At 40.7% G+C, this 12,710-nt stretch overlaps 1 protein-coding gene across 2 annotated transcripts in view; it reads right to left on the bottom strand.

Annotated features, from left to right (window-relative positions):
• zdhhc2 (zDHHC palmitoyltransferase 2) overlaps positions 1 to 12,710 on the bottom strand; it is a 109,504-nt gene that overhangs the window by 67,613 nt on the left and 29,181 nt on the right. For both annotated transcript variants that reach the window (XM_072570066.1, XM_072570076.1), the window contains exons 2-3: positions 5,301 to 5,327; positions 666 to 760 (exon numbers count right to left, since the gene is read on the bottom strand). In XM_072570066.1, coding sequence (XP_072426167.1) covers positions 666 to 760; positions 5,301 to 5,327 — 122 coding nt within the window. The remainder of the gene's footprint in view (positions 1 to 665; positions 761 to 5,300; positions 5,328 to 12,710) is intronic.

The following is a 12,710-nucleotide window of genomic DNA, read 5'->3' as shown; positions in this document are numbered from 1 at the left end:
ACTGTTGGGGTCGACGGGAGAGGAAGAAATGGAGGGCTTGGAGGTCTTCGTCAAGGCAGATAGATGTGTATAGGGACTGGTGACGATGAGGCATTGGGGGCTAGGGAAACAAAAGTCATGGAAGAGGTCGAGGGCATGGGTGGGGATTTCCTGGACCGGGGGGCAGGATGGTGTCAAGGTATATGGACATGAGTTCAGTGGGGCAGGAGCAGCCCTGGCCAATCTAACACTCCTATTGGAGGGAGAAAATAGGAAGAAAGTCTGGGACAAAGGGAACAATCATTGATATTGAAATCAATCCATATGCCAGACGCAAAAAATTCGAACGCAGTGTTGCAAATGGAGTAGCGAGACTAACTGAATAGAAAATGTATGTAAAAATGAACTGCAATTAATAAAGCCTATGGTAATGATGGATAGTTTGAGATTGCAGCATTTTCATTGACAGGATTGAATATAAAGTGCAAAACAGGAATCAGAAATAGCTGCAGCAACACCATCTTCCAGCATATTACTGTAATCAATGGTACTGTCATCATGCAGCAGAGCATGAGAAAAGAGAAAGCAAAAAGCAATAGGTTGTGTACCTTTTGTGTAAAGAGTGGAACATAACATTAAATTACAACATTTTACACACAAAAAGGATTGTTTCGCCTCATGTTTACCTCCTTACTCGGATTCATTGGTTTTGTAAAGATGGTTTTCCAGTATGACCACACGAACATGATGAAAAACAAATGATAGAATACAAGGCAGACAACTAGAAGAAAGAAAATCATAAAAGAAACAACCATTACTCAAGTTGTCTAATATATATCTAGATGATTTGGCAGTTTTATATTTTGGTGCCAACAAGATCTGATAAATTATTAAACAACAAAATTAGCATTCCTAACTTTACAAATTCAGGTGCTTCTTAAATGAATAGCATGCACTATTTTCATCCTAATCAAAATGAAACTTTGGATTATTTAAAAGGACAATTAGCCTACAGACCTTCATTCTCATATCATTTCAAAACCTCATTCAGAATTTTCACTTCCAAATAGTCAATGTGACAAAAAAAGTATAATTTTGGTAAATATGCTCTGACCTTTAATATCAAGGTGGTCTCTAATCCCAGTATTAGGATTTTTATTTCATTACAATTTTCTAAGGAGAGTTTATTTCCAAAATTGACAATTGAGACTCATTTTCCATTAATATCCTGGAAACAGTTGTCATGGATTGCTGTTCATACACTAACAACACCAACATGTCTTTGTTTAATGCCTTTAAACATAACAGAATGGCCCAAGGTGCTTCACAGGAATGTTACAAAGGAAAATTTGACATCACGTTTTATTAGGAGATTTTGGGGGGCGTTAACCGGGGGTTTGACCAAAGAGGAAGGTTTCGAGAAGCATATAAAAGGAAGACAGTGGGATAGAGAAGTGGACAGATTAAGGAAGGAATTTCTCGAGTGTATGGCTTACATGGCTGAAGAAATCCAACCAACGATAAAGTAATTAAAATTGGAGAAGCATAAGAATCTCAGAGATTTGTTGAGCTAGAAGACTGCAGAAATAAGGAGGGCCGAGGCCAAGGAGGGATTTGAAGACGAGGGTGAAACTGCTTAACCTGGAACCAGTGTAGGTCAGAATGGTACGGGCTGATGGTCAATGTGGCTTGATGCAAGTAGGAACAGGGTGCAGAGTTTAGAAAGACGAAGTTACATCGAGTACATTGTGGGAGGCATGTGAAAGTAGACATTTTTTTCAGTTTTTGTTTCAGACCACACTTGCTACATTCTATATGTTAATGTTACTGTTTTTTTTTAATTCATTCATGAGGGTGTTGCTGGCTTGGCCAGTATTTATTGCTCATTCCTAATGGTGCAAAGGGCATTTGAGAGTTAACTGTTGGTCTGGACTCACATATCACCCAGACCAGGTAAGGATGATAGTTTCCTTCCCTCAAGGACATTAATGAACCCAGATGGCTTTTTCTGACAATCTACAATGGTTTCATGATCATCATTAGATTTTTATTGAATTCGAACCCTGGTCCTTAGAAAATTACCTGGGTCTCTGGATTAATAGTCTATCGATAAAACTGCTAGACTGTCACCTTCCCATTATACTAAATGCAATGTTATAATGAATTTTTCATAACAATATCAATGGGTTGCTGATACTATTGTATTATAACAGTGAAGCAAAAAAAACCCCACACCCCTTCCAAGATCCTCTTGCTTTCTATTCAAATATCTGTCCCTTCCATAACCCTGCATAACCTCAATATCTCCTAGTACCTCCACTCAGCACACAGGACCATCGCAGCAACCTATGTCCCTACACCCACCCTCCTCCAGGATCCCACATACCCACCAGGCCAACTTATGTCACTTTTATGCCAATTACACTGTAGTCTGTACAGACCCAATAAAACCTATAGTAACAAAAGCATGTTTGGAAAAGTTTTAGCAACAAGACGTTCATTTATACAGCTTTCTTTAAATAAACTATTTTTACTACAGGCCTATAAAAATGTAAATCATCTGGAACTTTAAAATGTCAATAACAGAAACTACAAATATGTGATGCTTCCTTACATAGATCATAGAGAAACACCTGTCAATCAAGCATTATTTTGCCTTCAGCACAGGATTTTCAACAGACCAATGAATGTCTAAGATCTCAGCTCAGCTGCTCCCAACGGAAAGCACTGCATGATTGACAGATGTTTTTCTGTAACCTATTCAGTCAATTGCACAATATTTATTGACACAAGCTAAAGGGGAGTCAAGTACTTGCAGCTTGTTATTAATACTTTAAATGTCCCAACGATTTATACTTTTATAGGGTGTGGTGAAAACAGAGGAGTTGAGAGTATGGTCCTGGAAAACCATAACAGATCAGGCAGTATCTGAGGAGCAGGAGGATCAACGTTTCAGACATAAGCCCTCCATCAGGAATGAGGCTTGTGGGCTAGGGAAGGGGACTAAGAGATAAACAGGAGGGAGGTTGGGTGGGGAGGGGCAACATATGTGAGAATTCGATAAGTAGATGAAGGTTGGGGAAAGGTAGTGAGTCGGAAAGGAGGGTGGGGTGGATAGATGAGAAAGACAATGGACAGATCAAGAGGGCAGTGCTGAGTTGGAGGCTTGGGATTGCCATAATGTGGGTGGAGTGGAAACATGGAAACTGGTGAAATCCACATTGATCTCGTGTGGTTGCAGTGCCGCAAGGCAGAGGATGAGGCATTCTTCCTCTAGGCGTGGGGTGGTAAGGGTTTGGTGATGGAAGAGGCCCAGGACCTGCATGTCCTTGGCAGAGTGGGAGGGGGAGTTGAAGTGTTCAGCAACAGAGTGGTGGGGTTGGTTGGTGCAGGTGTACAGAGATGTTCTCTGAAACAATCTGCAAGTAGGCGTCCAGTCTCCCCGATGTAGAGGAGATTACATCAGGTGCAGCAGATACAGCAGATGACACTGGTGGAGATACAGGTAAATTTCTGTTGATTTGGAAGGATCCTTCGAGGCCTTGACCGGAGGTGGGGGCAGGGTGGGGAGGAGGTGGGGTTGTTTGTGTGCACAGGTTTTGCATTTCCTTCAGTGGCAGGAGAAGGTGCTAGGAGTGGGGTGTAGGCTGGTGGGGGGCATGTGGATCTGACAGGGAAGTCGAGGAGGGAATGGTCTCTCCAGAACACAGATAGGGATGGGGAGGTAAATATGTCCCTAGTGGTAGGGTCTGTTTGTAGGTGGCGGAAGTGGCGGAGGATGATATACGTAGGTTGGTGGTGGAAGGTGAGGACTAGGGGGTCCTTGTTGCATTGGGAGGGGTGGGGTTTAAGGACAGAGGTGCAGGAAGCGGAGGATATACTAGGAAGGGCATCATCAATCACGTGGGAGGGGAAATAGCGATCTTTGATGAAGGAGGCCATCTGGGACTTTCTGAGGTGGAATTGGTCATTCTGGGAACAGATGTGATGGAGACGAAGGAATTGGGAATGAGGGATGGCATTTTTACAGGAGGTGGGGTGGGAAGAGGTATAGTCTAGGATGCTGTGGGAGTTGGTGGGTTAGTAGTAGATATCTGTGGTTAGTCAGTCACTGAAGATGGAGAGGTCCAGGAAGGAGAGGGAGGTGCCCAAGACAGTTCAGATGAATTTGAGGTGGGGGTAAAAGGTGTTAATGAAGTTGATGAACTGTTCAACTTCCTCATGGGAGCACGAGATAGTGCCAATACAATCATCAATGTAGGGGAGGAAAAGGTGTGAAGTAGTGCCGGTGTACTGCAAAAGGTGGACTGTTATACATACCCGACAAAAAGGTGGGCATAGCTGGGGCCCATGGCTACCTCTTTGGTTTGGAGGAAGTGGGAGGATTGGAAGAAGTTGTTGATGGTGAGGAAAACAGATACTTTTAAAAGCAAGTCAAAAGTTATGAATGAGTAATTTAAAAATAAACCGTACGCCATACATAATTTATTTTTACCATTCACTAGTTCTGTTTAAAATATATGCTGGGTGAATGGGCATCAAAGTTCCACAGGTTGGCATAGAGGGTATTAGGGGCCATGAGTGGCAGTGGATATATATAAGAGAAACTGAAGACTGCAGATGCTGGAGATCAGAGTCGAGAGTGTGATGCTGGAAAAGCACACCAGGTCAGGCAGCATCCGAGGAGCAGGGAAGTCAACGTTTCGGGCATAAGCCCTTCCCGATGAAGGGCCTATGTTTGAAATGTCGATTCTCCTGCTCCTCGGATGCTGCCTGATCTGATTTCCAGCACCATACTCTCAACAGTGGATATATCTGTATTTGCATTGGTACTGAACAGCTCTAAAACATGCTGTTGAAGAAGATGACACAATATGGATTAAATTCTACAATATTCTGGGTAATTCTGAAATAATTTGCAGTATAACAGAAGATATTTTCCAACCATGACAATATATTTACTAAAACTTTGGGAGTGGCATTGATTCTTCAAATTAAAGATGTTTAAGAACCTGAATAGCATTTAGTATGTTACAGTTGTCTAAGTAATTTTGAGCATTGGATTGTCAATTAATTAAGTATTACAATTCAGAATATCAGTATTGATTTTAACCAAACACACCCGATAGAAATATAGTGATTGTGAATTGGATTCCAATTTCATTTTATTGTTGCATTTAAAGGAGAATATAAATCAAATGGGGAATTTAACAAGTCTCTGACCTCAATTCACTTCATTCCAGCTGGATAGTTCAGGACATATTCAGAACAATTTTTTATACCAATAAATCTTGATAAGTAATTTGGAAATAAATACTTACTTTTTTCACCAATATTTTTCATAGACACTGTCACAAAATGAAAAAAAAAGATAGATTAGACAAAAGCCAAAACTGGTTAAAATGTATGTATGTATTGTGTATACCTTGTAGTGCTTTCTAGGGCAAGGCATCTCCCAAAATGTCTTGTTAAATTTTTATCCTCACCCTCACCTTGTATTTGTGTTGTGAGTTCCTGTAGATGTGAAGGCAGGCTCCCAACTCCAGACTGAAGATTAAATTAATTGTTTCAGCATTTCCTAGGTCTGGATTTTAGTCCAGAAATCCAGAAATGCATTTCTGTGCGCAAGCAGTAGTAGGGGGGAGGAAAGGGGTGCTGGGTTGAAATGACTTGGGTTTGCTGGGTAGCTTGTTGGGACTGGAGGACTTAATCTGCTCCTCTTGACTGTTGGAAAGGTGCTGACCTTAAAGATTTAACCTTCTCATCTCTTTTCAGCAGTTAAATTTCCAGATGCTTGGGAAATCCAGCCAATGCAAGTTAAAAATAGAATGACTGCTTCAATGAGGACATTGAGCCTTAGTACAATATTTAAATGAGGACATTGAGCCTTAGTAGAATATTTAAGTGTCCAATCTGTTTCCTGTAAGCGCCTTAATTGTTTGCCCCTTAACCGTTGTTTTACAATTTCCTCACCTAAATATGAAATAGGATCTTAGATATTTTTGGGGGCACAAAACTTTTTAACTTGTTAAGGTTTTTGATTTATTAACACATCATTCAGCATTTTTGCATGAACCTGGACCGAGCCTGTAAAGATGCAGAAACAGGATATTAAAGAGAGCTAGTAGTCCTTTGCAATGCACTGAGATATAGAGTATTTATTGTACTCAAATGACTTCATGCCAGAATAAGTTTTGGTTGTTGTGCAGAACAGTAAGTTCTTTGTAATGTTCCAACGTTTTAAACAAAAGTCTCCATTATGTAAAATAAAGGAGCTATTTTGATTCATCGTCTACATAATGTCTGGATTTGAACCTTTTAAATGTTGATCTTTCCTGGATACATGTTACACTAGCTCACACTCAATATAGTAGTGTTGCTTTCACACCAGGATACCGTTGCATTGAATTCCAAGCTTGATCCCAGATTTCCTATCTGTAGTTATACCAAACTTTACTACTTCTTTGTTCACCCTGAAATTTTGATCTGAGATCTGCACAGGCTGTGAATTGATGTCAGACTTAAATACATTTGTAGCCAAAGGAACACTGAACATTCTAATTTAAATTATGAAAACAGGAGATGATTGACAATCCTGACATTAATAAAACCAAAATGCATATGGAGGTCTGGTGAATTGGAGAGGTGAAGCATAATGGCAGAGCGTTCTGTCAGTTAAAAGCATTCTGTGATGTGTTTCCTTAAGCTTCAATAGCAAATGTGGGCGGAGAAGTAAATGTAGGTTGATTTTAACATTAGAACCAAGAAGTGTGTTTTAGTCCATCTACCTTGGTGAAGAAACCAAAGTCATTCTGAGATCTCAGCTTTGTTTACCTGGAAGATGTGGATGAGAGTCCCAAATGCATGCCCTGAACTAACACAGTGAATTTAGGTTGGTTACCTGATTGGCAGCCATTACATTTGGAGTGTCAGGGTCAAATGACATTAGGAGGGATCCTGAGGAGGCAGCAGCTCAGAGAAGCCTCACAAGAAAAATGTAAACCTCTGCAATTGGTCAGACAGTGTGAAGCATAGGCTCTGAACAGTTACTCTAAGCAGCAGGTTTCTATGTAGGATAGCAATCTGCATAATAAAAGGCTGCAAACCTGCTGCAAGATTACACTTGAATGAAATAGAAGCAGACACCCTGAAGTATTCAGATTTTCACTAAGCAACAGAGAGCAGCTATGACATTTGTTGTCAACTCAATACTAATTAGAAACATGGAATCAAATAAATGCAATGCAGTCATTGAATGACAGAGTGAAGGATGGTACATTAAATGTTATTACAGAATAATTCTTGGCTACAGCAGTACCAGTTTGGCAGTATTTTGAGGTGACTTTGTTACGACACGGAGTAAACCCTCCTGCTTAATTTAAAACCAGCAGCACAAAAGATTTAACCCGTGCTGTAATCTGTAAAAGTTCAAGTGGCCAAGTAAAAATTAACAACTTTATTTCTTAAAGTATAACAGAGGATAATTAACTAACAACTATTTACAATTCCTTCCACTAACCTATCTTTTATCTTCCCTTCTATAATACTAGTCCGATAAAACTCCCAATTAGATTTACAGAAAAATTCAAATTTTTAAACCAGCCAGCAGTCGAATCTTCTCCTTATCTTTGTCGGTAGATTGGCTCTTGTTGAGGTTTTTCCCCTGTACAAACTTCTTTTCTAGACAGGTACCTCTTGGAGTTCTGATTAGCAGTCTACAGCTGTGGCAACTGTTCAATTTTCCCCAGTCTTATACCCAAAAGCATCGGACTGTGTCATTGGCTTTTAGATTGCCAATATACTCAATTCAAAATCGTTTGGAATTTGGTATTTTTCAGGGTATAATTTGAAGCAATTGGCCTAATTTGAATCTGTTTCGTTGTTTCCAAGCAACCAGCTACCCTAATAGCTGGAGCACATGTAACATTGTATCTTGTTGAGAACATTTGGTGCTGTCACTGCTAGCTTTTACTCGCTTAAAGGTACAGTACACCCATATCTTCATAACAACTTAAATCCCTCCTAAGGGAAGGTACTGGTGTACAGAGGAACCTCAATTTTCGAAATGAGATGGGTGTGAACTATTTCGTTTGGATAATTGATTATTCGGATAATTGATTTTATCTTAAACAAGGGAAGCCACACTGATCTAACACTGTGCTCCACCAGAGAATTTATTGAGATCTATAATTTTAATGTATTGAGCGCAAGAGGACACAGCTTTCACATGATGAACAAAATAATGATAAATAAGAAAACTTTTCAAAAATGCAGGCGTGGTTACCATTTGGCAAGACAGCATTAAACAAGGTCCCGAACAGCTTCTATGATCGCAGCAGCATTTGTCAGTTTCTAGGAACACAGTCTTGCTATAGAACGACAGAAGCACTGCCTCACGCATGTGTTTACATTCTCGGCCGTTTTATTTTAATGAACAGCCCAATAAAGTGACGGGAATACCCTGTCCTGTAAAACACTTACTTTTGCAAAGGGCTGTGTAACAACCCTTACCAAAAAAAATCCAGTCACTGATGCTTGAGCTGCTCATGTTTCTTTGTTTTTGCCAGCGTTTTCACGTTCTTCAGTACATGTAAATCAAATACACTCAGCTCTTTCATGTAACATGTTTGTGGGACCTTGAAGTCATCTTCGAATAATCCAATATTCAGATCATCGAGGTTCCACTGTAGCTGGTAATGCCACCTACATCTAATACACCATGTTAATGTAATGGGGAAATGGGCTCAAACCTTGCCATGGCAAATGGTGAAGTTTGAATTCAATTTTTAAAAAATGTGCATTTTTCAAAAAATAAAAGTCCGGTCAAACAGTTATTGTGTAGCCATTGTCAATTGCCATAAAAATCCATCTTGTTCACTAATATCCTTTAGGGAAGGAAACTGCCATCCTCACCCAGTCAGGCCTATGTGTGACTCCAGACCCTTAGCAATGTAGTTGACTCTTAAATTGTCTTATGAACAGTTAGGGATAAGCAATAAATGCTGGCCCAGGCAGAGATGCCCACATCCTGTGAATGAATAAAATAAAAACTGACAACCTTAGAGGATGGTGGAATAAGCTATTGTGAAATCGAGACTTTGGATGATATCAGGTACACTCTCCTTCTCAGATATGTACAGAAATAAATGACTCAATTTGTTCTATTCTCACTGGATCATTGAGCAGCATGATCCTACCCATTCCATGAACTTTGCTGTCTTATAACTGCTTTACAAGAAAGCACTCTGCACTCTCACAGGTAAGTCCACATGTGGGGAAATGTATAAGGAGCAGCTGCTGAGGATCTAAGACATGCACCTTGTTGTCTTTAAGCTGAGAAATATCATCATTGTATTCTAGTTAACAAATGTCACTACATGGACTGTCATTCCATAACTACAGTTGTATTTATTTGACTTTATCTGGCAGGTGATGTTACAGTACACCATCAATGGTCAGTTCATGTGTCAGATACATTGAAGTTAATATTTGAAAGAGAAATTAGAAATGAATAGCACATTTACAAACTTTAGTATCCTCCTTGAAATGTGAAAACAATAAAGAATTAAGTGCTGCACCAGCTTCAGGACATTTCTACAGGAGTTCCTCAGGTTATTGTCTTCAGCTGCTTCATCAATGATTTTCCCTTCATCATAAAGCTAGAAGTGGGGATGTTTGCTGATGATTGAACATATTCAGCACCATTTGCAACTCCTCAGATTCTGAAGCAGTCCATTTGCAAACGCAACAAGATCTGGACTATATCCAGCCTTGGGCTGACAAGTGGTAAGTAATGCTCACCCACACAAGTGCCAAGCTATGACCATCACCAATCAGAGACAATCTAACCACCCCTCCTTGACATTCAATGGTGTTACCATCACTGAATACCCCACTATCAATACCCTGGAGGTTATCATTGATCAGAAACTCAACTGGACCCTCCACATAAATGCAGTGGCTACAAGAGCAGGTCAGGTCCTAGGAATACTGTGGCGAGTAACTCACCTCCTGACTCCCCAAAACCAGTCCACCATCTACAAGCCACAAGTCAGGAGTGTGATGGAATACTCCCCACTTGCCTGGATAAGTGCAGATCCAGTAACACTCAAGAAGTTTGACACCATCCAGGACAAAGTAGCCCGCTTGACTGGCACTACATCCATAAACATCCACTCCCTCTATGACCGATACTCAGTAGCATCAGTGTGTATTATCTACAAGATGCACTGCAGAGATTCGCCCAAGATCCTTAGACAGCACATTCCAAACTCACAGCAACTTCCATATCTAGAAGGACAAGGGCAGCAGACATATGGGAACATCATCACCTTCAAGTTCCCCTCCAAGCCACTCAAACTGAGTTGGAAATATGTTGCTGTTCCTTCACCGTCACCAGGTCAAAATCTTGGAATTCCCTCCCTAAGGGCATTTTGGATTAACCTAAAGGAGGTGGACTGCAGCAGTTCAAGACGGTAACTCACCACCACCTTCTTAAGGGCAACTAGGGACGAGCAATAAATGCTGGCACAGCCAGTGATGCCTACATCCCACAAAATGAAGAAGTATTTTAAAAATGTTTATTCTTGAAACGCAGTCATTCCTTTCCCATGTGGTAAAGCATTAGTACAGGACCGCTATTTTAGGTCATGTACTTTGCAGGCTTCAGACCAGTTCAGAATTGGAGATCAAGTCCTAACATAAGTCCATAAGAGAAGCTTCTGGCCACATATCAAAGTCCATCTATGAGGTGATTAAGGATCATTAGCCTTCACCCACTATCCCTTTTCACTCTACGTCTTTGCTTTAGATACAGATATTTAAGAAATTTTCTAATCAACCTATTTCGAGATGTGAAGACACCCCTTTAGATCAGGTAGAACTTGAACTTGGGCCTCCTGGCTCAGAGATAGGGACAGTACCACTGCACCACAAGAGCCCTCTGAAGCATATTATTTAAATCAATCTGTTCAGACATATTACAATACATATCTGGGGCAAATCAGACTTGAACCTGGATCTCTTGGACCAGGGCCGGGAACATTAACACTGAGCCATAAAAGTTCCCAATTTACAGTTGCTAAATATTGCTCCAAAGTGTATCCTGCATTAACTCAAGGGTTGGATACTCTTTAATCATGCTGTTCCGAGATGTTATTACACGCCTCTGGAGCACAAGGGACTTGAAGTTTGGCCGGCTCAGAAGCAGGGATTGTTCCGAACTGTTCTGAAGTAAAGTGACTAGATTTGCAACATTAACTCTGCTTTCTCTCCACGGATGCTGCCAGGCACACTGAGTTTCTCCAGTAACTTCTGCAATGGTTTCAGATCTTCAGCATCCGCAGTTCTTTGCTTTATTCTATCAGATTGCTGGAGGACTTGACAGGGTAGATGTGGAAAGGTTGTTCCCCCTTTTGAGAGAGTCTGGGACCAGGAATTAATTCTCCAAATAAGGGATCGCACATTTAAGACAGTGATGAGGAGGAATTTCTTCTCTCAGAGGGTAGTGATTCCATGGAATTCTTTACCACACAGGGCTGTTGAGGCTGGGTCATCAAGCATATTCAAGGCTGACATAGTCAACGTTTTAGTCAGGAATGGAATCAGGGGTTATGGGAAAAGGCAGGAAAGGGGAGTTGTGCAATATCAGATCAGACATGATCTTATTGAATAGTGGAGCAGCTTTGGTGGGCTGGATAGTCTACTTCTGCTTCTATGTCTTATGGTAGTTAGAGGACTTTGCAATTTTGTCAAGATTACCAGGGTTGGCTTTGGTATTGACGTTGCTGGTGCCTAGGCTGATACCAGGTGGCCTATCCAGTTTCATTCTTCTCCTTAGACTTTGTTGTGGTTAGATAAGAAGAGTGGCTTGCTAGGCCAGATGGCAGTTAGAGTCAATCATATTGCTGTGGGTCTGGAGTCACATGTAGGCTTGACTGGGTAAGGTTGGCAGAGATCACGTGAACCAGATGATACAAAAATGAATTTGATGAAGAAAGCTATAGAGTGTAGGATGACAGTTTATGGACTGGTCAGGTGAGCTGAAAAGTGGCAAATGGAATTTAATCTACTGAAGTGAAAGGTGATGCTGAAAATAAATAAGGCAAGGGACTCATGCAACAAATGGCAAGATTCTGAGATGTGGAGGAGAAATGAGGACATTATAGCGTGTATACACACAGATGCTTGAAAGTAGCAGAACAGGTCATTAGGATGGTCAAAAAAGCATTTGCAACACTTTCCTTTAATGGCTGAGGCCTAGAGTATAGGAACAGGGAGGTTGTGCTAGAATTCTATGAAATATTAATTACACCACAGCTAAAGGAGAGATTGCAGCTCCTCTCACTGTATTATGTGAAGAATATGATCACACTAGAGGGGTTACATAAGAAATTTACAAGGATGTTGCCAGGATTGGAGAATTTATAGCTACATGGCAAGTCTGGGCTTGTTTTCTTTAGAGTACAGAAAGTTGATGAGAATTAATCAAAGTACATAAAACATGAGGGATCTAGGAAGAGTGGACAGAGAGTACATACTTCAATACTTCAATTTGCAAGGTGGCATAGATTGAAAGCAATTGGAGGAAGGGTCAGCAAGTGATTGTTTCAGCCAAAGACTGGTATGGGACCAGAGCTCTCTGCCATTAAGGGTGATGGAATCTAAACATCTTGAAACTTTCACGAATAGAACTACGACTGAAAATCTAAAAGGTGGAACTAGACGGGATA

The sequence above is a fragment of the Chiloscyllium punctatum genome, chromosome 1, assembly GCF_047496795.1.
Source record: "Chiloscyllium punctatum isolate Juve2018m chromosome 1, sChiPun1.3, whole genome shotgun sequence".
Lineage (NCBI taxonomy): Eukaryota > Metazoa > Chordata > Chondrichthyes > Orectolobiformes > Hemiscylliidae > Chiloscyllium > Chiloscyllium punctatum.
The sequence above is the reverse complement of the archived record's forward strand: the minus strand, read 5'-3'. Positions and strand labels throughout refer to the sequence as shown.